We start from the raw sequence: 26,169 nt of genomic DNA on the forward strand, positions 1-26,169 counted from the left end.
GGCTCGCCAGCCCATTCGGCGGGGCGGGGCGACAGCAGCGGAAGGAGGCGAGCATTGACTTCCGGGGCCGGAAGCATGAGCTCCCAGCGGGGGAACGTGGCTCGCAGGAGGCCGCAGCGGCACCAGAACGCGCAGGCCTTCCGCAACGACAAGTACGACGCCAGCGCCCAGCGCAAGGTAGGCACCCCGTCGCCGCGGCCAGAGAGCCGAGAGAGGTCGGGGCGGCAGGCCGCCTCTCCGCAGGCCTGGCTCCGGCCGCGGAGCCTGCTTCGGGGCGCCCTTTTGGGTGGCGAAGGGCCCCCTTCGGCTCATGGGTAGAAGAACCGCGGGCGCACCTGGTGGTATTCTCACTTTCTCTCCTCAGCATCAAAGCATAAGTTGAAGACTATTGCTCTAAAGCAGGCATCCCCAAACTGCGGCCCTCCAGACGTTTTGGCCTACAACTCCCATGATCCCTAGCTAACAGGACCAGTGGTCAGGGATGATGGGAATTGTAGTCCAAAACATCTGGAGGGCCCAAGTTTGGGGGTGCCTGCTCTAAAGCAATCCTGGGCAGCCTTTGGTCCTCCAGATGTTCCGGGATATAACGTTAATGACCACTGACCATTGGGTATAACTAATTAACACTGACCATTGGCTATGCTGGCGGAGACTGACAGAAGTTGAAGCCACCAGCATCCCGAGGGCCATAGGTTCCCCTCCCCTAAAGAAAACACTGCAAACCCCCTCACCCCTGTGAAGATGAGTTTAGAAAGTGTGAAAACAACAACAACAACAGCGCGAATGGGCTTGTGTTTGACCATGAACAGATGCAGTTGTAGTGGTGTTCTTGTATTATAACATTGCATACCAATGGCAGGGCTTGAAAGAGAAACATTTGTACACTGCAGGCAGTGAAAAAGAAAGAAAAAGCACCATTGGTATTTAACTAAAGTTGAAACACGGGGTGTGTGTGTGTGTGCGCACACACACACACAAAAGCCACAGATGGAGCAGAATTTAAAACACGTTTAAAGTATTTTTCATTCATTTCTGCAGAGCATAAAGCTCTGAACAATTCCGGGGGGGGGGGCTCTTTATATAACTAGTATGGTATAAATATAAATAAAAATTTGTCTAGTAGCACCTTATAGACCAGTGATGGTGAACCTATGACACGTGTGTCAGACGTGACACGCAGATCCGCGTATGCTTCAGTTTCTAGCCATGATTGCACCAGTGCGCACATTCCTCTTTTAGTACACCCTTTTGAATTTGAATTTAATGCAGTACACTTGGCTTTCTTGAAAGCAAAAACGTAGCCATGAGGCAAGGTTAAGACTTACCCTGAACTATAGTATTACTTTTTTAAAAAGAACAAGACAGCTTTCTGTTTATACTCAGAAACTGAGATATTCTACAGCAGATGTCATCAGGTAAGAAACCGCTTTTGTCATATGACTTATTGTGTGCTTAGTAAGCATGTGTCTCATCATGTGCACATATCTTACCTATTAATCCTTTCCAGTTCTTGTTTATCCTGCAGTTGAGCTCTGCTTAGACTTGAGTCACTTTCACTTTTAAGCACTACTGCACAAAGCAGGGCATGAGAACAGCATAGCAGGCAGGCTATTCAGTGGCCCTGGCTGCATCTGCTTAGGAACATTTTTCATTCTAGGCTTGATAGGCTTGGTGCTGGCAGCAAACTTGAAGTACAAGAGAAATGGCCCAAATAAGGAGGATTGTGGCATAGATGAAGCTATGCTGGCACTGCATCTTATGTGAGGGCAGGTGTTTGGCATGGCTCTATATCCATCACTTCTGCTGTGCAGATAGACCGGGTTTGGCCCTTGCTGGGCACATGCATGGCATGGGAGAGAATCAAGTGTTTCTAAAATAGCCCCATTCAGGTGTTCAGTACTTTTTGTCTTCATACCCACTTAGTACTCTCTTTGTCATCATTTACGTACTAGGCATTGTCTGCCTTGTTCATGCATGCATGTGAACGGGAAAGTGGTTGGCCACCTGCAAGGCAAGATGTGTTGTGAATGCAGCGAGTGAGGTGGCAGCCCCTAGTATGGGATATGAATATAGCAGTAAATAAATAAAAAATAAGGTAATATAAGGAACACAGCAGGGTTAACATAAGAAAAATAAAAAGTAGAATCATAGAATCATAGAGTTGGAAGAGACCACAAGGGCCATCCAGTCCAACCCCCTGCTAAGCAGGAAACACCACCAAAGCATTCTTGACATATGCCTGTCAAGCCTCTGCTTAAAGACCTCCAAAGAAGGAGACTCCATCACACTCCTTGGTAGCAAATTCCACTGTCGAACAGCTCTTACTGTCAGGAAGTTCTTCCTAATGTTTAGGTGGAATCTTCTTTCTTGAAGTTTGAATCCATTGCTCCGTGTCCACTTCTCTGGAGCAGCAGAAAACAATCTTTCTCCCTCCTCCATATGACATCCTTTCATATATTTGAACATGTATCAGGATTATGTATGACATTCAAGTCAATTGCAAGATATACCAAGCTTGTGATGATGCTTGTCTGAAAAGTGTATTACAGTATTCGTTGTGTGTGAAATAAAAGAATGCCATTCCACAGTGCGGTACCATTTGAAAGGGTTTCAGATACTGTAGTACACTGTGTAATTTTTCCTAGTTTTTTAGCTAAAGAAAACAATTCAAAGATAAAATAGTATTATTAAAACTACCCCCAGAGAAGGGGGACAGTAGGAAGACAAGACTCTCAAAGGGGAAAACACTGCCATTATATATATATATATATATATATATATATATATATATATATATATATATGTGTGTGTGTGTGTGTGTGTGTGTGTGTGTGTGTATGTTAACTGGGCAAGTGTGTGTGTGTCTCCACTTTTCTCCAAAACCGCTTGACCGATTGCGTTCAAATTTGGACACAACGTCCCATGCGAATATGTGAGTGACCATAAAAAGTTTGCGTAGACAGATGTCACACCTGGGCCAGGTAAAAACCCCAAAACCCCGTGTTCCAGAACACAAAACTCACCCTAAAGTGCATGCTGGGAAATAGAAGCCAGAATCAATGTCTCCATGGGTGGGGCAAGAGCATGACTTCAGCAACCAACATGCTGAAACTGCCATTACTCCACAAAGGCCAATGCCGGTATCCTGCCCCTAGACCCCAGCGTCCCACTGTCAGAAACAACCCGCACTGCCACGCCAAAAAGCAGACCACGCCCTACCATTACGCCGACAACTGCACCAACAACGTCTGAAACAGGCCAGAAACCTACCACCGCCACAGCCAAACCGCAAGCCAAATCCAGCCTGGCTGCCACCGCCACCCCCACAGGACGAAACCCACTGCTGTCACCACACCCCGGACCCCACCACCACCACATAAACACCGTGAGACAGGCCAGTCCCCGTGACACCGCCGCCCATGACTCTGGCCAGATGGGGTGGGGGGAGGAGGGGACAGAATAGTTCATGGGACAGGACACGGTGGAGGGGTGGGGGGAGGAGGGGTCGGGATAGCTCATGGGTCGGGACAGGGTGGGGGAAAGGGATGAACTGAGGGGTGGGGGGAGGGGGAAGGAAAGCTCATGGGTCAGAACAGGGTGGGAACCCTCATAGGGATGACCCACGGGAGGGGGGGAAGAGGGGACAAATACCTCATGGATCGAGACAGGCTAGGGAGACTCACAGGGATGACACACACTGAAGGTGAGGGGAATCTGAGGGTCCATTTAACAGACTGAGCCACAGCAACACGTGGCCGGGCCAGCTAGTATCATATAAAAAGAGTCTAGAGATTGTAGTCCTTTTCTGAAATAATGTGTAATCTTCAAATATATATTCTTTCTCAGACTTGTAGTGTTAGATGAAAATGTACACATTTATTGCTCCTATCTTCTCTCTTTCTGTGTGTGTGTTTAAATAAAGTGGAGGGTGAAGTTTTACTCTTCCTATAATTTACAAATATAAAGATTTAGAATAGCCTTAGTATAAATAGAAGAGTTACAGAAAGAAAACCATACTGCTGATTTTTAAAAAGAAAATTAAACATACTTCCTTATTAATGTAAAGCAATGCTTTTATCCAGTTAAAGTTTGCTTAGAGAGAGAAAGAGAGAAAGAACTCTAGAGTAGGAAGCATAGGTCAAACAGGAAGTGGGTGTTGTGCCTCGGGTTCATAATTGCAGTATTTCATGCTTCATTACCATCAAAATAATCATCCTTGTGCTTTATCATAGATACCTGTTTGACAAGCTATAGGTAATGAATGACTTTTAAGTATCCCTTGGGAAATGTCTGCACTCCTCTGAGAGCTGTTCATACAGAGCACTTCTGGCCATGCCTGCTTGCATTCCAAGTACATTAAAATGGCTGGGCTGCCTTTATCGTTGAAACGTTTCCCCTTCCAGTTGTGATGTCATACTCCCTTAATGGAATAGCAAAGTATTTGGAAGGAAAGCTCTCCCCCCCTCCCCCCTAAAAAAGGACATTGCTTAGCAACACCAAGTTTTCTTTCAGTGCTGAAGCCTAGAACAGTTTTGAAGTTTGCCTGGTGCCTCCCCAAACTATTAAAATGGTTAAAGATGCCAGAATGCTCTCAGGAATACAAAATACGGTATCTTTTCATTTGTTTGCTTTTGCATACTAATGAATACAAACCAGAAATGTGAGGAAGAGCAAATAGAAGCTAGCTATGAATTTTAAAACTATTTCTCATAGTGTTCTGCCTACATGTATGCTCAGAAGCCTGTAAATCTTGTTAAAACCAGGGAATTGATGGCTTGTTCTGACGTCTTTAACATATGTCCTACAAAGGGGGATATGCATCTTTTTTTTAAAGAATGAAGCTTACTAATAGCTGTAGTTGAAACACCTTCTACAACCTTGATGATGATAATTTTATTACTTAAATGCCACCCATCTGACTGGGTTTCCACAGCCACACTGGGTGGCTCACAGCATATATCAGAACATACTAAAACATCATACACCAGAAGCTTCCTGATTCAGGGCTGCCTTCAGATGTCTTCTAAAAGTCAGATAGTTGTTTATTTCCTTGACATCTGAAGGGAGGGTGTTCCATAGGGACAACAACAACAAATTATTATTATTATTATTATTATCCCGCCCATCTGGTTGGTTCCCTATAACCTCACTTCTCTCAGTGAGGGAACCGCCAGAAGACCCTCGGAGGAGGACCTCAGTGTCTGCAAACAGTGGGGGTGGAAACGCTCATTCAGGTATACTGGGCTGAGGCCATTTAGGGCTTTAAAGGTCAGCACCAACACTTTGAATTGTGCTCGGAAACATACTGGGAGCCAGTGAATATGTTTTAGGTCCTGGTGGCTGCTCCCAGTCACCAGTTCTGGATTAGTTGTAGTTTCCAAGTCGCCATCGAAGTACGGTACTTTATATTGGAGCACCTTGGTTGGGATGCTGCAGAGAAGAGAAAGATAGATCTGCTGTTGAATTTTGCTGGTGGCATTGCTGCATTATTTTTTAGTTTCCTGCATTATTTAAGTCACTTTTGATGACTTTATTGTGTCTGATTATATATACTCAGTGCTTGATGCAGTATGGCTTACCTCCTGCTGCTAGAGTATACAATTTTCACAGTCTGCCCAGCTTCCTAAAATTAACATCTAAACAAGGAGAGTTATCTTTGGTCACTGTCCTTCCCAATTTTTAAGTTGAGGCTTAAGAAATTTCTTTTTCAACATAGGCTCTAGAAGGATCCTGGCTGTGTGCATATGAAAAGGTGCATTCCCAAGCAGCTAGGATACCATTCATTTCATACCCAAGGTGTACTCCACATCTCAACAGCTAGAATTTGCACAGTTGTACTTTCCTTATTTACCAGCTTGAACATTGTGATTCTGGCATTTGTTGCTAAAGTTTGCTGCTGCTTTTGTTGAGGATCCAGAGATAAATGTTCTCCCTTCACAAAAGTCCAAGTTAGCGATTTCTGTTGTTGACATTTGTATGCTACAACTTCAATTTGATGTTTCTTTTCAGATCTGATGTATCTAGATGTAAAAACCGGTTAGCCAAAACTAATTGTATAGCCCACATACTACCGAAATAGTTAAAAAGCAAGAGGATGTTGTTAAACTTTAATACTTTAATTCCTGCCCACTTGAAATGCCTTGATTTCACTGCAAAAAAGCAACAAATATAAGATAAAAAGCAGCTAGCTCCCACCCATATAATTCGAGCCTGTGGAAACTGGAAATCAGCCTTTCCCTATCCCTGCCATTCTTTCTTTTTAAAAAAACATTTATACCCATTTTTACTTTTCAGTTTTATACATTTCACTGATTTTACAATCATTTCGACATTTCAAAATTCGACTTCCCCCTCTTTCTGCGATTCCTTAAATTTATTTTTAATATCTTTTGCGTATCCAAATTAACTTAATTTGCTCATTTATTCATCTTCTTTAAATATATACTCTTATGAAACTACAGGCTATTACAATAATCCTGAACATGTTTTTATCTGTTTACAATTTAACTAAATATTCAATAAACCATTTCCATTCTTTTATAAAAAGTTTGTTATCTTGATTTCTTATTCTTCCAGTAAATTTTGCCATTTCTACATATTCCATAAGTTTTTGTATCCATTCTTCCTTTGCTGGGACTACTACTACTTTCCATTTTGGGGCAAGTAACATTCTTACCTCTGTAGTCGCATACACGAAGAGGTTTCTGTACAGTTTAGGTAGTTCTGTCCCTATAATTCTCAAGAGAAAAGCTTCTGTGTTTTTTATGAACCTTATTTTAAACATATTTTTCATTTCATTATGTATCATTTCCCAGTTACAGGTAGGTAGCCGTGTTGGTCTGACGTAGTCGAAACAAAGTAAAGAAATATAAAAAATCCTTCCAATAGCACCTTAGAGACCAACTAAGTTTGTCATTGGTATGAGCCTTCGTGTGCATACACACTTCAGATACCAAGAAGAAGTGTGCATGCACACGAAAGCTCATACCAATGACAAACTCAGTTGGTCTCTAAGGTGCTATTGGAAGGGTTTTTTATATTTTTTATATCATTTCCCAGTAAGCTTTAACCACAATACAATGGTAGTTGTGTTACCGCTGTAATTCTTGTTTGATAATCGAACTTGAAAGGCTAGACAAGCAAATTTCACTAAGTAGATCAGGTAAATAAATATACTTAGTGTATACTTAAGTACTGTAGTGTATACTAGTGTATATACTTAGTGTATAGATCAGGTAAATAAATTCTTAGTGTCACTAAGTAGATTAGGTAAATAAATATTTCTGATTCTCGCATAAGTTGAAGGCTGTAATGTGACTACCAGCACGCTTTGTCATAGCACAGCCCTTTTCCAATTTTTCACGAGCTGTGACAACAGGATGCCATTTAGTCAAAAGTGTCCCTTAATAATGTCCAATGACCATTTGGGGTCATTGTTGCTAGTCTTTCCATATTTACCTTTTGCCTTCATGTTTCTGAACCATTAACAAACTAAATAGTGCTTTTATCTTTTCTCAATATGTAATAATACATAGTGACAACATTAGAATCAAGTGATGGGGACTATTGTAGAATTCTCAAATGTATAGACTACGATCTTCAGAATGTTGACAATTCATATTTTTTAGAATTACATTTTGTTATATCAAATTGTGATTGCAATCACATAAATAAATCTATTGGATTGTAATTAGTTCACTTGAAACAACCATATAACAAAACACTGAAGGCTTCTTGTAGGAACATTAGGAAGAACTTCCTGACAGTAAGAGCTGTTCGACAGTGGAATTTGCTGCCAAGGAGTGTGGTGGAGTCTCCTTCTTTGGAGGTCTTTAAGCAGAGGCTTGACAGGCATATGTCAAGAATGCTTTGATGGTGTTTCCTGCTTGGCAGGGGGTTGGACTGGATGGCCCTTGTGGTCTCTTCCAACTCTATGATTCTATGAAGGAATTATTAGACAGTTTTCATTGTGTAGCATCTTTCTTTGGATTGTGCAGTTAAAATTAGCTAAGTGCCTTATAAAAACCTCACAATTCTAGCTAATATATTCAGGAAGTGTGAATTAAATGACTTAAAACCTAACTTCTCTTTTTCTCTTGTAGACTAAAATCTTTGTACCCGTCATGATCGCCACAATGGCCTTTGCAATAAATTAAAGGTAAAGGTAAAGGGACCCCTGACCATTAGGTCCAGTCGTGACCGACTCTGGGGTTGCGCGCTCATCTCACATTATTGGCCGAGGGAGCCGGCGTATAGCTTCCAGGTCATGTGGCCAGCATGACGAAGCCGCTTCTGGCAAACCAGAGCAGCACATGGAAACGCGGTTCCTATTTATCTACTTGCATTTTGACGTGCTTTCGAACTGCTAGGTTGGCAGGAGCTGGGACCAAGCAACGGGAGCTCACCCCGTCACAGGGATTCGAACCGCCGACCTTCTGATCAGCAAGCCCTACGCTCAGTGGTTTAACAGTTAATCTTTCCCACTCCAAGCCTTACAACCTTAGCTTTTGAACTGGGCTTATCCAAGTTTTTCTTTTGCCTTTGCAAAAAGAAAGCTATTTTCCACATTATTTTTCTACTGATGCTATTATCATGTCCCTGCAAATTCTTTGCTTTGTGTTTTCTGTGATGTGACTTGTTTGTAATTTTAACTGCTTACATTTGTAATATGCAAAACATTTTTTTTTAATTAAAAATTGCTCTGTTTTTCCTACCAACACTTGACCTTGACGTCTGAGTCATCTTAGTTTTCTCAGTGCTTACACTGTTTCCATGAAGAAATTTTCATGGGATGAATACAGGCAATTTAAACCACCTTTACAAACAGAAACAAAACTGTTTGCATTCTAAAGCAGTTATTTCTTATTTATTTATTTATTTTACTTTACTTTCTCCTGATCTGCTGTATTGTACTGAATATCATTTGGGTAACCATAGCAGATGTGGAATTCATAATTGTCACAGTGGCCGGAGTGGACTACTTCAGAGTAACGACGCTACGCAGCTCTGCATTTTATTCTTTTATTGGTGCTGCGTATTTACAGTGCTCAAGTCATTGCTATTTACACGGAGCGATGTTGTCAGTCTGTTTCAGAACCTCCTAATGGCTTTTGGCGCGTCTTTCTCCAACACAAAAGCTTTGGCAGACCCATCCTCTTGCCCCTCCTTTTCCTGCGTAATTCTGGAGTTGGAGGGATGGGTCTTCCCCCCTTGCTTGCCCCTTCCTGTCCCACCTGGGACCCTGGCTCCTCTACCTTGCCTGAGCCTCGGACACGACTTCCTGCTTCCCCACTGGAATCGGAACTCTCCCTGCTTTCCCCTTTGCTCGGGGACGGGCTTGAACTCAGGAGGGGAGGGACTTCGCGATATCCCCTGTCCCTCACATCCACCCCCCTCCCAAGCTCTCCTTCACCCCTCCCCAGGCCCCCCCCATGTGTCGGTGATGACTGGAAGCCTAAGAACTCAGTGCTCTCCGAGCCCGTTGGTGTGAATACCTCCCCCCAGTCCTGCGAGCCCCCCCCTTCCGCCTGGGCGGACGGGAATCCCAAAAAGTCCGTGGCGTCAGAGCTGGTGGGGGTAAAAACGTTCTGCCAATCTGCTCCTTCCTCTGACTGGGTGGATCTCGGTGACACCCATACCTCATCCTCTGGTTCCTCAAACTCCGCTTCCCAGCGCCATGGTGAGCTGCTCTCCCGTGCCTCCTCCTCCTCCCCCTCCCTTTCCATGTGCCAGGGCTTGGGTCTGTGGGGAAAGAGGGCGTGAAATTCTTCCACCAAGAATTCCTCCTGTATCTGAGTGGCTGGGACCCATTCATTCTGGGACGGTGGAGCATCCTCCCATGCCATGAGGTACTCCAGTCCCCCCACCCCCCACCTTGAATCCAGGATGGCCGTGGCCTCATTGAGTTGCTCCCTGCCTTCCCTCTCCCCCCCTCCCTCGGGGGTTTGTTCGCTGTCTCGGAGCCTGCTGCTTTCCCTGTACGGCGACAGCAGCGATCTATGAAACACTGGATGCACCCTCATGTCCTCTGGCAGTGCCAGCCTGTATGCCACCGGGTTTACCTGTTGCGTGACCGTGAAGGGGCCCAGCCTTTTGGGTGCCAGCTTTTTGCACCTCCCTCTGGTGGGAAGGCCCTCCGAGGACAACCACACCTTGTCCCCCACCCTGATGACCTCCCCTTGTCGCCTGTGGCGATCTGCCCCCTTTTTGTACGCTTCCTTGGCCCTCTCCAAGTGTTCTCTGAGCTGCTGGTGCACCGTCTCCAGTTCCTCTGCCCAATCCTCAGCCTGTGGGCCCTCCTCCTCCTCCTCCTCCCTCTCCCTCTCTGGGAAAGATCTGAGGTCGCGCCCGTAATTGGCCTTAAAGGGCGACACCCCTGTGGAGACGTGCACTGCATTGTTGTAGGCAAATTCTGCTAGTGGCAAGCGATCCACCCAGTCCGTTTGCCGCTGGCTGACGTAGCATCTCAGGTACTGCTGCAGAATGGCGTTGACCCTCTCCGCTTGTCCGTTGGTCTGCGGGTGTCTAGCCGTCGACAAGCTGACCTCCACCTGCAGGAGGTTCATGAGCCGCCGCCAGAACCTGGAAACAAATTGGCGGCCACGATCCGAAATAACCCTTAAAGGTAATCCATGCAGTCTGAAAATGTGATCAACAAACAGTTTGGCTGTCTCTTCTGCCGAGACTGCCCTGGCACACGGTATAAAGTGACACATTTTGGACATAAGGTCCACCACCACCAACACTGCAGTCTTACCCCTGGACGAAGGCAGATCTGTGATGAAGTCCATGGACACCACTTCCCACGGCCTGTGTGGTGTGGCTAAGGGCTCCAGCAACCCTGGTGGCGCTGCTCTGACCACCTTCGCCCGCTGGCAGGTGTTACAGCCCCTTACATAGTCTCGAACATCTTCCCGCACCCCTGGCCACCAGAAGTGTCTCATGACTAGGTGAGCGGTTTTGTCCCTTCCAAAATGCCCCGCTGTAGGGTTGTCGTGCATCTGCTTGAGGACCGTACGTCGAAGCTGGGTGGTGGGTAGGTACAGCGCACCCTTGTAGAAAAGCAGCCCTCTGCGTTCTGCAAAGTCTTTTGCCTGCTCCCTCCCCCCTCTCAGTTCTCTGAAGATGCGGTTGGCAAATTCATCCGCTGCCGTCAGTGCTGTGAGTTCTGCCTCGCTCACCACAGCTGCTCCGCAGGACCATGCCGACGGGGGGAAAATGTGCCTTGGGGCTGGTGGCGCCTCCTCCTCCATGTACTCCGGCTTGCGGGAGAGGGCATCCGCCCTGACATTCTGCTCCCCCGGGATGTAGTGGATGGAGAAGTTGAAGTTCGAGAAGAACTCTGCCCACCGTATCTGCCGCTGGTTGAGCACCCTGGCAGTTCTCCAGAACTCCAGGTTCTTGTGGTCTGTGCACACCTGGATGGGGTGCTTCGCGCCCACCAGGAAGTGTCGCCAGTGCTGGAACGCAGCGTAGATCGCAAGAAGTTCCCTATCAAACACTGTGTAGTTGCGTTCAGGCTGTGTCAGCTTCCTGGAGAAGAAGGCACAGGGTCTCCACTCCCTGTTGGCGTCCAGTTGCAACAAAATTGCGCCCACAGCTTTTTCAGAAGCATCTGTCTCAATGCGTAGGGGCGCGTCCTGCACCACATGGAACAGGTTTTGGTCTGAGGCGAACACTCTCTTGAGGCTTTCGAACGCTGCTTGCGCCTCTGGTGTCCACTTGAACTTCTGCTTGCCTCTCAGGCAGTCCGTGATGGGAGCCGTAACGCGAGAGAAGTTCTTGATGAACTTCCTGTAGAAGTTAGCGAAGCCTAGTAGGCGTTGGGCATCTTTGCGCGTCCTGGGGCTGTGCCAGTCCAGGATGGCCTGCACCTTGTCCTTGTCCATCGCCAGCCCCTTGTCTGACAGCTTGTAGCCCAGGAAGTCCACCTCTTTGGTGTGAAACTTGCACTTCTCCAGCTTCACATACAGGTGGTTCTCCTTCAGGCGTTGCAACACCTCTCTGACATCTTTCACATGCTGCACTGGGTCATTCGAGTAGATAAGGATGTCATCTAGGAAGACCAAGCATTTCCTGAAGAGGAGGGACCCCAGGACGTGGTGCATGAAGGCCTGGAAGCATGCTGAGCCCCCTTGCAAACCGAAGGGCATCACCAGATATTCAAAAGAGCCCAGAGGCGTGAACATCGTGGTTTTCCATTCATCTCCTTCCCGGATCCTGATCAAGTTGTACGCCCCCCTTAGGTCCAGCTTGGTGAAAATCTTGCCCCTGCGTGCCGCTGTCAGGAGATCATCCACTCTGGGCATGGGGAAAGCCACGGGCTCTGTCACCGAATTCAGCCGTCTAAAGTCCACCACCAGACGGCGCTGTTGCGTGTCTTTCTTGTCCACCCAGAAGACCGGGCTGCCCCCTGCTGCCTTGCTTTCCCTTATGAACCCCCGCTTGAGGTTCTTGTCGATGAAAGCGCGCAGATCCTCCAGCTCCTGGTCTGACATGGCGTACAGCTTGGCTGGGGGTATCGTCGCCCCTGGCACCAGGTTGATCTGGCAGTCAAAAGGCCTGTGCGGGGGTAGGTGGTCGGACTCCGCTTCGCTGAAGACCTCCTGCAGGTCCCAGTACTGCTTGGGTATTGCCTCACCCCCTTTGATATGCATGGTGGCCACCGTGGCTATCGGAGGCCCCTCCCCTGGTTGGTGCTGCATGCAATGTTCCAGACAAAAGTCTGACCCAAACGTGATGCACCTCTGGTGCCAACTGATGGAGGGGTCGTGGCGCGCCAGCCAGCTCATGCCCAAGACGATGGGGGGGTCTGAGATGGTGGTGACGTTGAACGCCAGTGTCTCTGAGTGCCTTCCCACCGTCATTCTCATGGGGGGGGTTTGATGTGTGATGGCCCCGCCCAGCAGCTCCCTGCCGTCAATGGTTGCTACGTGCAGAGGAAAATCCAACTGCAAAAGCTGGATTTGGTGCTCTTCTGCAAAGCTTCTCGAGAAGAAGTTGGCGGACGCCCCACTGTCAATTAAGGCGAGGACCGTCAGGGGATAGCCATTTGGGAGCGTTAGCGTCACTTCTAGAACCACTCCTGCTCTGGGAGGGGTGGGCTGGCTCTGCACCTCTCTGTGCGGGTGGGCGGGCTGGGGCTGTTGTCTGCTGACTGTGCCTGGCTGCTGCCCCTTGTCTCCTGCAGCCAGGCTTTCCCGTTTCCCTGCTGTGGTGCTGCGTCAGTGGGGGAGGGCACCACCGTTCCCGCCTTTCCTTGCCACTCCCTGCGATGTGGGCAGTCTCTGACGAGATGCTGGGGTGAGTTGCAGAGAAAGCAATTCCCGCCCCTTCCCTCCTTGCGCCTTGGCGCCGCTGGGGTTTGAAAAGCCCGCGCGCGCGCGCTATCAATCTGCATGGGCTCCTGGTCCTGGCTGGCTCCAGGCGTGGCCTGAAAGGGTTGTTGAGGGAGTGGCTTCTCCTGCGACCGTGGGAACCAAGCCCGCTTTGCGCGCGTCGCTTGCTTGTCGTTCCACCGGGATTCCTGCCTCACCCCCACCGCCAGAGCTGCTTTGCTCAGCTGATCCATAGTACTGGGCTTTGGACCTCTCGAGAGTTCATCCTTCACCTCCTCGCTCAAACCCAAGTAAAACGCAGCTTGCATGGGAGGCGAATCCAAAACCCACCCCAGTCTGTGCACCAGCATGGTGAATTTCGCCCAATATGCGCGAACTGTCATATTTCCTTGGCGTAAATTATGCAGTTCCTCCTTAGTCTGGTCCAAATGACTATCGGACGAATACATCGTCCTCAAACCTTCTAGAAATTGTTGGACATTTTTCATGCAAGGATTCTTGGTTGCGATTAATGGTCTTAGCCACTCCCTGGCTGCTCCGGTGAGATGTTCCACAATAAACGCTACTCTGTGCTCATCATCGGGGAACTCATTCTGGTGCAGCTCAAGAGCATACACGATCTCAGTCTCAAAGCCCTGAAACTCCTTCGGGTCTCCATTGAACTTGCTTACAAGGGTCCCTGCTCTCCTTCCTGGCAGCACTTGGACTTGGGGAGCCCCTCCCGCCTTGTTTTTCTCTGCATCCAGCTTGTTTTGGAGGTCTACCGCCACCGCCCTTAAATGCTGCTCTTTTTCCTGGAGCTCTCTCACCTGTTCCGCAAGTTGTAGCCGGTCGTCCTGGACCTTCTTAGTCTCCTCTTTAGCTGCCTTCAATTCTCCCTGCGCCTGCAGCGACAGCTGTTGCAGTTCTAGCTGGGCTTGCTCAGCGATCTGCCGCCACTTCTCCGCCTCGGACACGCTCATCCCGGCAACTCCGAAGTAGCCCAAAAATGATTAGGAGGTTGCTGTCACAGTGGCCGGAGTGGACTACTTCAGAGTAACGACGCTACGCAGCTCTGCATTTTATTCTTTTATTGGTGCTGCGTATTTACAGTGCTCAAGTCATTGCTATTTACACGGAGCGATGTTGTCAGTCGGTTTCAGAACCTCCTAATGGCTTTTGGCGCGTCTTTCTCCAACACAAAAGCTTTGGCAGACCCATCCTCTTGCCCCTCCTTTTCCTGCGTAATTCTGGAGTTGGAGGGATGGGTCTTCCCCCCTTGCTTGCCCCTTCCTGTCCCACCTGGGACCCTGGCTCCTCTACCTTGCCTGAGCCTCGGACACGACTTCCTGCTTCCCCACTGGAATCGGAACTCTCCCTGCTTTCCCCTTTGCTCGGGGACGGGCTTGAACTCAGGAGGGGAGGGACTTCGCGATATCCCCTGTCCCTCACAATAATCGTGAAAGCTCAGCTTTCACAGTTTCTGGTTCTTATGGCTGTGAAAAATAAACTTGAGAGCATAGTGCCAGTCTTAACTCCATGCTGTCCTAACGGTCAGAGGACAGAATAAATACGAAAAAGGATACGCTTATAGGGGGCTAAAGGAATTGTGGATGTACCTAATGAAATATAATTTTCACTGTTGTTTCTGCAATACATCAGCAAAGGCAAAATCTCATCAGAGTCTTAACTTGACAGTTTGGGACCATCAGCTGCACATGTGATTCCCCAATGTTCATAGAATCAGAATTATTGAGTTAGATGACCAAGGGTCATGTAGCACAACCCCCTTACAGATGGCTATCCAACCTCAGCTTCAAACCTCTAAGGAAGGAGAGCTCACCACGTCCTGAGGGAGTCCGGTCCACTGTCGAACGGCTCTTACTGTCAGAAAGTTCTTCCTGATGTTTAGTCGGAATCTTCTTTCTTGTAAGTTCGAATCCTACCCTCCAGAGCAGGAGAAAACCAGCTTGCTCCCTCTTCCATATGACAGCCCTTGAGATATTTGAAGATGGCTATTGTATCTCCTCTCAGTCTCCTCTTTTCCATGCTAAAACATACTCAGCTTCTTCAACAGTTGCTCATAAAGCTTTGTTTCCAGACTCTTGACTCTTGGTTGCCCTCCTCTGCACACCTTCCAACTTGTCAGCATCCTTCTTAAATTGCGGTGCCCAGAACTGAACACAGTATTCCAGTTGTGGCCTGACCAAGGCAGAATAGAGTGGTAGTATTACTTCCCTTGATCCCTAGACTTCTGTTGATGCAGCCTAGAATAGCATTAGCTTTTTTTTGCTGCTGCATTACACTGTTGACTCATACTAAGCTTGTGGTCCACTAAGACACCTACCGTAGATCCTTTCCCCTTGTACTGCTAGTAAGCCAAGTGTCTGCTATCTTATATTTGTGCATCTGGTTCTTCCTGCCTAAGTGCAGAACCTTAAATATGTCCCTATTGAAACTCACTTTGGGCCCAGTTCTGCATTCTGTTATGGTCATTTTGAATTCTTAATCTTTGTATAAGGTGACATTAGAGAAGTTTATAAAATTATCCATGGCATGGAGAAAGTGGATAGGGAAGAGGTTTTATTCATCTCTAGCTGTGCAACTCATGGACATCCAATTACACTGAATGTTCAGGGAAGATAAAAACAAGTACTTCTTCACACAGCACCCACAGGAGGCAGTGATGGCCACCAACCTGTAGGACTATATGATCAGACAAATCATGGAGGAGCTTACTACGATGTGTCTCCACAGCCGGAAGCAGGAATGCATCTGAACACCAGTTGCTGGAAACCACAGGAGGCGAGTGAGCTTAGGCTTGCCACCTTTGTTCTGGCATAATACAGGGCAGGGTAGGGCAGGGTGGTTGGGGGGACCGGTTTTTTTAAAATAATAATAATATGGTGCTGAAGTGACTTGAAAGCAACCCATTACAATCTATTGCAACCAAACTGGATTGCACCTCTGGAATTTGTCACATGCACACACATACACAATGGATTTGTAAATCTGTCTGTGCTTGGCTACCTAGAGCTTAAATACATGACATTTTAAACATGCTTTTGGAAAGCATCTGAAATATAGGACAAAACCAAATCAATACAGGGCGTAGCATTTTACATTGAAATACAGGACAATCCTGTGTTATACAGGTGGCAACCCTAAGTTTGCTCTTGTGCTCAAATCCTGCTTGCAGATTTCCCACATGCATCTGGTTGGCCATTGTGAGAACAGGATACAGTACTGGAATAGATGAGTCTTTGGCATGATGCATTAGGCTCTTCTGATTAGTCAACAACGAGTCGAGTTCTTGTGGAGATAATGTTGGGATAGTAGGATGAGTAGCTTCCTGCTCACTGTTGGAATAGCTGGGTCACTTCTCTCTCAGTAGGTACAAGGGGAGATTTGCTATGCACTGATGTTTGGCCAGAGAGTGTCAAACTAGCCTAGCATGGTTATGTTCACATGCTAATACACTACTGTAAACATCTCTAATAAGAAAGTTGCTAGCAATGTTAATTTTGTCAGATTAGAGAGAACATTTGGAAATGCTTCCCTTCATCTCTTAATTGCTCCTCCCTGCCTTGCAGTGATGACGGCCAAGCAGAGAATGGTTGTGAATTTATTTGGAGCCCTTGGTGGAGTTATAATATTGCTAGTTCTTCTCTTCAGATGTCTGTGTCTGACAACATGTGTCTGTCTCACAGCTGATGGGATTTTCAAAAGCTGTTTAATATGGAACTGTGTGTTTGGTTAAAAGAGTGACGTGAGAAATCTCACCAGGTATTTCTAAGGCTTTTTGGCTGGAATTCAGAAAGCTTTTTTGAATGTACCCAACTAAGTCTGCAGTCAAACAATAAGTAGAATGCTTCATTCTTTCCATAAAAATCATAGCATGTGCCTTTCCTCAAACAATCCAGAAAACAGTGTAATTAATGCTGACAAAATTTTGAACACCTTTTCATAGATCATACACATTACATTGCATATGGTTTCTTAAAGTTTTCAAAACTTGAAATAATGTCGTGACTGATTTGTGAGATTTTGTATTTCAAGTGCAACTAAGTAAATGCAAACTCTTCATATTCCTTTTAGAAAATTAATGCAAAAATTCATGAAGGGTTATGCCAGCGTTGTAAGGAAGTCCTGGAATGGCGTGTAAAATTCAACAAATACAAGCCACTAACACAACCTAAAAAATGGTGAGTAAATATTGTTCCATAGCTTACTACTTTGCTGTTTTTACATGTGCTCAGTGAAGACCAGTATGTACTGAAGATACTTGACTGTATTCAGATGTCAAGATGACCCAAGGTGTGGACACAGCCACAGTCTTGTGATATCATGAAATAAATTTGTGAGTAATGAGGCATGCTGAGGAAATGTTGATACAATAAGCCATGCAAAGTAAAGACTGTCATTAAATTGGAGCTGTGGAACACTTCCTTAAAATTAATCTAGGTGAATAGTCTTCAGTGGACTTTGAACTATCTTAGACCTACATTGCTTGAATAATCATTAGTTGCTCTTCCATACATTCAGAGACAAATAATGTATGCAGGCATGCATGTAAATAAGCTTCAGGGTATTATTTTTAAATGAGAAGCAGCCTCAGGAGTCTGCAATTTTGAGCAGGGCAATGATAAGGGTTTGCAGACCCTGCATGGGGAGGAAACCGTTTTGAGAGGGAGAGATTTAAGCACTCCTTTTCCATTGATAAGCATTCACTTACAATCAAGCCTGCCTGCTTTTCATTAATACAAAACAAAAATGTGGGCTTTGTCACATGTGTTTTTTGCTTCATGTGCTTCTCAAAAGGAGTAATGCCTTCGCATCACTAGGTGATTCATACAGAGGAACGCCTTGCAGTTATAAACAATCTTTGGGCTTGCCTTTGTTTTTGAAAGTGTTGTATTACTCAAAGTCTCTATTGCGAGGAGGAAAGGGTGTGTTTGAAACGACCTTTGTGACTTCCATATGAGTGAGTGAGTGAGTCCTGCAATAGGCAATTTATGTTTAGAAGTAAGGGCTATGTTTTGGCGGCACAAGTTTGATGAAGTAGCAGAATTTGAAGAAGTGTGCATGCACACGAAAGCTCATACCTATGACAAACTTAGTTGGTCTTTAAGGTGCTACTGGAAGGTTTTTGTTTTTTGTTCAGAATTTGATAGATAACTTTCAGAGTAAACCAGTGTCACTGAGTTGGGATTTATACTGGACTGTAACATTACTGTAGAGAGGATAATAACTACTGACTCCTCTGAGGAAACTGCCACTGATACAGGGTACAGTGGTACCCCGCAAGACGAACGCCTCGCGCAACGAAAAATCGCGAAACAAAAGCGTTTTGCGATTATTTTTAAGACTTGCAAAACGAAGCCATCTATGGCCGTGCTTCGCAAGACGAAGCAGCCCTGTGACAGGAAGGGAAGCCGCCACCGCCTACCTTTAGGACTCCGCCGGTGACGTCCACGGCTGCCGCTTCTGCCTCCTGCGGTGGCACGGAGGGAGCAGCAGCGGGGCTCACCAGCAGCGGGGCTCGCCAGGCGGCTTTTGGCGGGAACAGCGGCAGCACCTGAAGGAGTGGAGGCTGCAGCAGGAGGAGACCCCTGGCCCTCCTTCTGCTTCCCCCTTCCCAGAGCCTTAAAGACTACCTTTTTTTGTGCGCTTCTTTTTTCCCCCATAGGAACGCATGAATTAAATTTCAATGCATTCCTATGGGAAACTGTGCTTCGCAAGATGAAATTATCGCAACACGAAACGACTCGTGGAACGAATTAATTTCGTCTTGCGAGGTACCACTGTATAAGCAAGGAGCAAAGTGTTCTTTGTATTGGTTTGCCTTTTTAACATCTTGTGCGTCTGGGGAATATGTGCAGCTGGAAAATCTGCTTTAAAGAAGCCTTGTGCCAGGGATGTAGAATGTAATGCGGGAGAGGGGAACATTCTCTAACCCTTTGAGAAGAAAGGGGTTGCAAAAAAAGAAGAAAGAAACAAGGAAAGCCCTCTCATTCTCACATGATTTCAAAGCTTCTGAAAATCATTCAAACATCTATTTTTACTCAGCTATCTGAAATTTGAAAGATATGCAGCAATCTTTTGTAACAAACAGTCTGGTTAACCATTTAAATTGAACTTTTGTTTTCCTTTTAATAGTGTCAAATGTCTGAAGAAGACTGTAAAGGATTCTTACCACATCATCTGCAAACTGTGTGCTCATGAATTAGAACTATGTGCTAAATGTGGAAAGAAAGAAGAAATTGTGATTCCGTAAGCATTTCACTTAACATTTGTGTATCCCAATTTATTTCACACAGGTGTTGGCAAAATTTGGTGTCCCGCCAGAAACTTTCTGATGCCTGGACCTTCCTTGCCTAATGGGCAGGCAGGGGCAAGTTCAAAGCCACATCAGAATCCAGGCTTGGGCCAAGCTCCAAAGCTGGGAGGAAGTATCAGGTTCCTCCTCACGGTGGCAGTGAAAGTTAAATTGTCAAGCCCTGCTTATGCTATGGATTATTTCATGATCTATACCTTAGATTTGATGTGTGTATGTTAATACACTTCAATAATCATCTTAACTGGTCTTCGAGTAGGAAAACAGGGGGGGGGGAGGAATTCTGAATCACAGCCTCCTCGGGAGGAGAGCAATCCCCACAGAGGCTTGGGAGGAAAACTGAGCTGCTCTCTCCGCCATGACAGGGCAGGGAGGGGGGAGACTCTGAGTGGGGAAATGACCGAGACCCCTTGGAAAGGCCCACGCGCTCCTCGTGCGCTCCGGGTTCTCGGGGAGGCAGAAGTTGCCGGGAAGAGGGAATCCTGTTCCAAGCGTGTGGGGCTCAAGTCGTCTCAGGTCTACGGGGGGGGGGGGGGGGGGCGCTTCGCTCCATAACACGCATAGAGATTTCTCCTTACTCTTTAGGAGGAAAAAACTGCGTGTTATGGAGCGAAAAATACGGTAAGTAAGTAAGTAAATTAAGTAAAAAAGTAAGTAAGTAAGTAAAAATATTTGTATGAAATATTTGTATGAAAAGTCTCTTCTCTTCCCGCACCACATCCCAGTTTCAAGATTCAGGGATGAAAGCTGGAGAAATGATACTTTGTGTATTTTGTTACAGGGTTCAGACAAGTCCAGAGAACACTGAGCATGAACCTTCCAAAAATGATCAAACAAGAAACAGAAATGTTGAATTTGAGGAAAGCCATGAACTGGACTTAAGTGGCAGTGAAGATGAAGATCTGGATTTACTTGTGAAGAAAGTTATAAACTTAAAGCCTGAAATGACAGGAGTCTAATTATCTCTCCAAAGAGAAGATTTGGGTACAAATTATATTTCCAGTCAGGAGACTGCATATTATTGGACACTTGCAGTTTAAGGTTCATGGTATCTGGAATAATTTGCACAAACCTTATGCCTGCATTTTCTTAAAATGTGTTAGAGAATACTACCATTTAATAAACTTTTTTTAAAAAAACATGGGTTAGAGTAATTCTGTGCATTCAAATTGAGTGTCTTCATTGCTTGTTGATTCCCCCGGGCGCCTGCCCCGTCGCCTTTCCCAAAACATCCTGTAGGTGACAGTGGAAGAAGCTCAGACAGGTAAGCTAGGCACCAAAAGACACGTTAAACCTTGGTTACAGTCAGCACAATGGAACGTCTGTTAGTTATTCTATGATCTCAACCACATTGCTTGACTATAGTCTGCTTTTACAACAAATCACTTGTCCCAGTATGCAAGGAGGATAGAGGGCTAAGAAATAGGAATATATAATTTTTCTCTCTTTTATAGAAGTTGGTGTAATCCTATATAATAATGTCCATGTTGTCCCTGCGTCCAGTTGTCCCGTGTGTCCCTGGGGTACTGCGCATGTACCCCAGAGACACGGGGATTGGACGGAGGGACAACGGCCAACCGCCGCTCCGCCAACTGCCGCTCCGAAGCCCAGTCTCATGCTGGAGGTGCGCGGCGAGGCGGCGGGGAAAAGAAGCGCTCCCCCCGGCAGCCTTGCCGCGCACCTCCGGCATGGGACGGCGCTTCCTCGGCCGAAGCGGCAGCGGGCGCCGAGGGAAGCCGGCTTTGGCTTGGCGGCGGCGGGAAGAAGGGAAGGAATTCCTCCCCTTTTTCCCGCCGCCGCCAAGCCAGTCCCCGAGCCAAAGTGCGGCGCGGCGGGGGCTTTTCGCCGTTTGCCTTCCCAGAGCGAAGGGGGAGGCAAACAGCGAAAAGCACCCGCCGCGCCACACTTCGGCTCGGGGACTGGCTTGGCGTGCGCGGCGAGGTGGCGGGGAGGAGAAGCTCTCCTCCCCCCCGCCGCCTCGGCACGCAGCGCCGACATGGGACGGGGCTTCGGAGACCTTCTCCGAAGCCCCGTCTCATGCGGGAGGTGTGCGGCGAGGCGGCGGGGGGGAGAAGCGCTCCTCCCCCCCGCCGCCTCGGCACGCAGCGCCGGCATGGGACGGAGTTTCGGAGAAGGTCTCTGAAGCCCCGTCTCATGCGGCAGGTGCGCGGCGGGGGGGGGGGGCGGGAGAAGTGCTTCTCTCCCCCCCCGCCTCGCCGCGCACCTCCCGCATGAGACGGGGCTTCAGAGACCTCCGAAGCTCCGTCCCATGCCGGCGCTGCACGACAGCAGCGTTCTAGCGCCCGTTTTTAAACGGGCTGAATTCCACTAGTAAGTTATAAATTGTCAAGAATCAATTTCAAGGATATGAACATTGGTATTGTATGGTAATGGAATGTAGGTTTTTGTGTCTTTGTAAGTTTTTTGTATGTACGTATGTATGTATCATGGATATAGGAATTATAGAGTATAAACTTTGGTTCATGTATCGTGAGGCATTGTGGGAGAAGGGTGAAACTCCATGTTTTAAGAATGCAAACTGGTTTCTTTAAAAACCGGCCTCTCCTCTCCCCCCCCCCCTTTATCCTGCCTGTAGAGGGTGATTTAATTGCCTTAGGGCTGTAAAGCGGCCCCAACTCTTATCTGATTAGTCCTGATTCATATTCGAATAGCAGGGCCTGTGGTATTCCGAGGGAGGAGGTGGAATAGGTTAGAAAAGATCAGGCGACTTTCTCCACCTGAGAGTGCTACACATCAATTAAGACCTGGGAAGAATTTAAGAGTTTCCAAATTCAAGGTCCATTTCAAGGTCCCCTTAGACGCCTAACCACGGACAGCTGTGTGGGCCCCGTGAGTTATGCTTCACACTTAATATTATTGGTGGGTTCCAAATTAATACAATTGGATTCGCTGAAAAACGGAACCCCGCGTGGGAACAATTCCTTGCTAATGGAACTTCACACTTTGCCAAAGACTGATCAGCATGCGGTCTGCCAACAGGAAGTGTCTGCGGACACTCTGCCGTTCACAACCAACTTTGGACCTCTTGCTGTGTTCCTGAATTACTATTGGTTCGTATGTATGAGTTAGTGATATTATATACTTTTATTATTTTCTGTTTGTAACTAGTGAAAGAAATGTGCACTGTTTTTTAAGCTATCTTGTTTTATTTTTTAAATAAATCCTGGAAAAGGAATATTGCCTTTCTGTTTTGTGTGCTTTGCTGAGGGGGGGGGGGAATAAATTCAGTCCCTAAAGCCTCTTAGTCACCTACCTTTTGATTGTTCTTCTGTTGGCATCACGGTAAAGTGAGCCAGAGTTTTGTAACTAAAAACCTTACCAGTTGAATTTCTGTCTGCGTCTCTAAAGAGAGACCAAGAGCCTTGCAACCTTGTAAAAGGCGGGGATTTCTTCCTTGGGTGCTTGGTGGGAACGGGGAAGTGGTGGCAGTTCTACCAATTTTGTTTTGTCTAGTTTTGCAGAAAGGTTCACCACCCTTGCCATTCTCGACCAGTCTGGCCGGTGTCAGGAGGGCTGGTTGGGAGGAGCAAGAGTTGGTGAAACCTTACAGTATTTTTGTATGTACATTTGCTGTGTTAAATGTTTGTCGGTGATTGTAATAAATATTTTTTTTAAAAAAGGATACACACGGTATGCACACAGTAGGAAGGGAAATGGTATTGACAATGGACTAAGGCAGAGTTTTTTAAACGGTGGTCTATGAGCTCCATTTGAGTGGTCTGTGGAAAGGCTGCTGCAGAGTCAAATATACTCAGCCCTCCACTTACTTACCTTGATGATGGAGGACTCAGATGCCCAGCAAAGGGTGCATGATTCGTGTGGCAGTGCAGAGGCACAAGGCGGGTGTCTTTTGCTGCCCATGAGTTGGCTCACTCAATGGAGATGTCAGTTGCCAACTTGACACCCAGAAGTCTCCACGTAGTCACAATTGGACCTGCACCAGGAGCAAAACATGTCTGGCGCCTGGGGAATTTCAAAAACTGTTGGTAAGTCAAGTGACTTCACTCTGCTCCTTCAGCTCTCTTCTCTGTTCTCACTAAATCAACAAGGCCTTGTCTGAATCATTGTTCCACCTTTGTATATCTTTGTCATTAGCAACCCTTTCTCTGCCCTGCTATAAGAATGTAACCATAACTCCGCTGGATTGAACCAAACATTAGGCTCGTGCAGCAGCATCCTTCCAACAATGACAAAAATAGGCTTCTGGGAATCTTACAAACGGCCTGAAAGAAATAGACCCGACTTCCTGCTGACCTCCCTGCCTGTCTCGTTTTCCTACCTGTCTTACTGATCTCAGTGAGTGAAGAGGAAGATGGATAGTTCTCTGGTGCGAAGGCTGTAGAACACCCCTTGATCTAGATGCTATACTCCTATTGATGCAGCCCAGAATTACATTGGCTTTTTTAGCTGCTGCATCACACTGTTGACTCATGTCAAGTTTGTGGTCTACCAAGACTCCTAGATCCTTTTCACATGTACTGCTGCTCTCAAGCCAGGTGTCACCCATCCTGTATTTGCCTTTCTTTTTTTGCCCAAGTGTAGTACTTTACATTTCTCCCTGTTAAAATTCATCTTGTTTGCTTTGGCCCAGTTCTCTAATCTGTTAAGGTCATTTTGAAGTGTGATCCTGTCCTCTGGGGTATTAGCCACCCCTCCCAATTTGGTGTCGTCTGCAAACTTGCTCAGGATGCCCTCAAGCCCATCATCCAAGTCATTGATAAAGATGTTGAATAAGACTGGGCCCAAGACAGAACCCTGTGGCACCCCACTAGTCACTACTCTCCAGGATGAGGAGGAGCCATTGATGAGCACCCTTTGGCTTCGGTCAGTCAGCCAGTTACAAATCCACTGAATGGTAGCATTGTCTAGCCCACATTTTACCAGCTTCTTTACAAGAATATCATGGGGCACCTTGTCAAAGGCCTTGCTGAAATCAAGATAGGCTATATCCACAGCGTTCCCTTCATCTACCAGGCTTGTAATTCTGTCAAAAAATGAGATCAGATTAGTCTGACATGACTTATTTTTCAGAAACCCATGCTGACTTTCAGTGATCACAGCGTTCCTTCCTAGGTGTTCACAGACTGTTTGCTTAATGATCTGCTCTAGAATCTTTCCTGGTATTGATGTCAGGCTGACTGGACGGTAATTGTTTGGGTCCTCTCTTTTCCCCTTTTTGAAAACATCATAGGTCAAGCATTTTTATGTACTGTATTTTATTACTAATAGCATTTTCTCTTGTGTAGAAGAGCAGCCTTTAATACTGTTCTTTAATACAATGTTTGATAGACAGTCATTCTACTTCAGAAATTAAGTATAGGCTTTAAGCATGTTAAATCCAGCTTTCCTTTTAAAGCAGGTTATTTAAAAAAAAAACATTTTTGGTTACCTGAAATAATTACTGACTTATCTAGACATTGCCTCTTATCAGTTTATTGACAGCTTGTGTAAATAAGTGAGAGCATCACCTAGTGATAAGTTTCTGTAATTGCTTTTATTTCTCTTTTGACAGTTTGAATTAAAATATCCAGACTTCTTAATTTGCTTGGAAGGTGTGCTTTTGTATGTGTACAGTTAGAGAATTAATATTGTTTCCATAATACAGAAATACAGTGACCGAAATACAGAACTGCAGGGGTGTTGGTGTGACAGGATTGTTCCAACCAATACTGCAACAGCACAAATTTGACCTTCTGTTGTTATGCCTTTTACTTGGATCAGGAAGATGTTAAGAATGAAATTACTGATCTAAACATTTATATAGGATACAGTGGGTCAACGATTGTTGCCCTGACCGTGAGGGCCATGTATCACCTATCCGAAGCTAAAAAGCATGCAGGCAAGTTGGGCCCCATGTTGGATCCATGGAGTGAACCTGTAGTCTAGGGGTCAGCAAACTTTTTCAGCCATGGGCCGGTCCACCATCTCTCAGACCATGTGGGGGGCCAGACTATATTTTGTAAAAAAAAAAAGTATGAACAAATTCCTATGGCCCACAAATAACCCAGAGATGCATTTTAAATAAAAGGACACATTCTACTCATGTAAAAACACACTGATTCCCAGACCGTCCGTGGGCCGGATTGAGAAGGTGATTGGGCCGCATCCGGCCCACGGGCCTTAGGGTGCCTACCCCTGCTGTAGACCCTCAGCTGCACATTCTGGAAATGGTTGTCTCAGAACCACCATAATAAAGTGCCCTCTATCCCAGCACAACCTGTCAATCTGGAACAGGGATGGGGAACTTGCCCCCCCCCCCAGATGATGATGCGACTCCAACTCCCACTAGCCTCAACCAGCAAGACTAATAGACAGGGATGATGAGACCAGTAGTACAAAAATGTCTGGAGGGCTGCAGATTCCTTATCCTTGGTCTCTAGAAATATAACTTGATTGCAGGTATTATAAGCTGATAAGAGGGGAAAGTACCAGGTTTACACTCCCCTTACCTTCCCAGGCTGAGCAAAACAGTTTCTGTGCCAAAATTTGGCCTAA

The 26,169-nt window shown here is 46.4% G+C and overlaps 1 protein-coding gene across 2 annotated transcripts; it reads left to right on the forward strand.

Annotated features, from left to right (window-relative positions):
• The first annotated feature begins 53 nt into the window (after nt 1–53).
• Nucleotides 54–21,242, forward strand: C11H9orf85 (chromosome 11 C9orf85 homolog). Of its 2 annotated transcripts, XM_035100107.2 has the most exons (5): nt 7,876–8,158; nt 15,985–16,121; nt 17,415–17,521; nt 19,476–19,589; nt 20,435–21,242. In XM_035100107.2, the coding sequence occupies exons 2-5, from the start codon at nt 16,086–16,088 to the stop codon at nt 20,610–20,612; spliced, it is 435 nt and encodes a 144-aa protein (XP_034955998.1). In that variant the 5' UTR covers nt 7,876–8,158; nt 15,985–16,085; the 3' UTR covers nt 20,613–21,242. The 2 variants fall into 2 exon arrangements, with proteins under 2 accessions (XP_034955997.1, XP_034955998.1); XM_035100106.2 differs by lacking the exons at nt 7,876–8,158; nt 15,985–16,121 and adding an exon at nt 54–177 and having other exon boundaries at nt 20,435–21,241.
• The last annotated feature ends 4,927 nt before the right edge of the window (nt 21,243–26,169 follow it).

The sequence above is a fragment of the Zootoca vivipara genome, chromosome 11 (genome assembly GCF_963506605.1).
Source record: "Zootoca vivipara chromosome 11, rZooViv1.1, whole genome shotgun sequence".
Classification (NCBI taxonomy): Eukaryota; Metazoa; Chordata; class Lepidosauria; order Squamata; family Lacertidae; genus Zootoca; species Zootoca vivipara.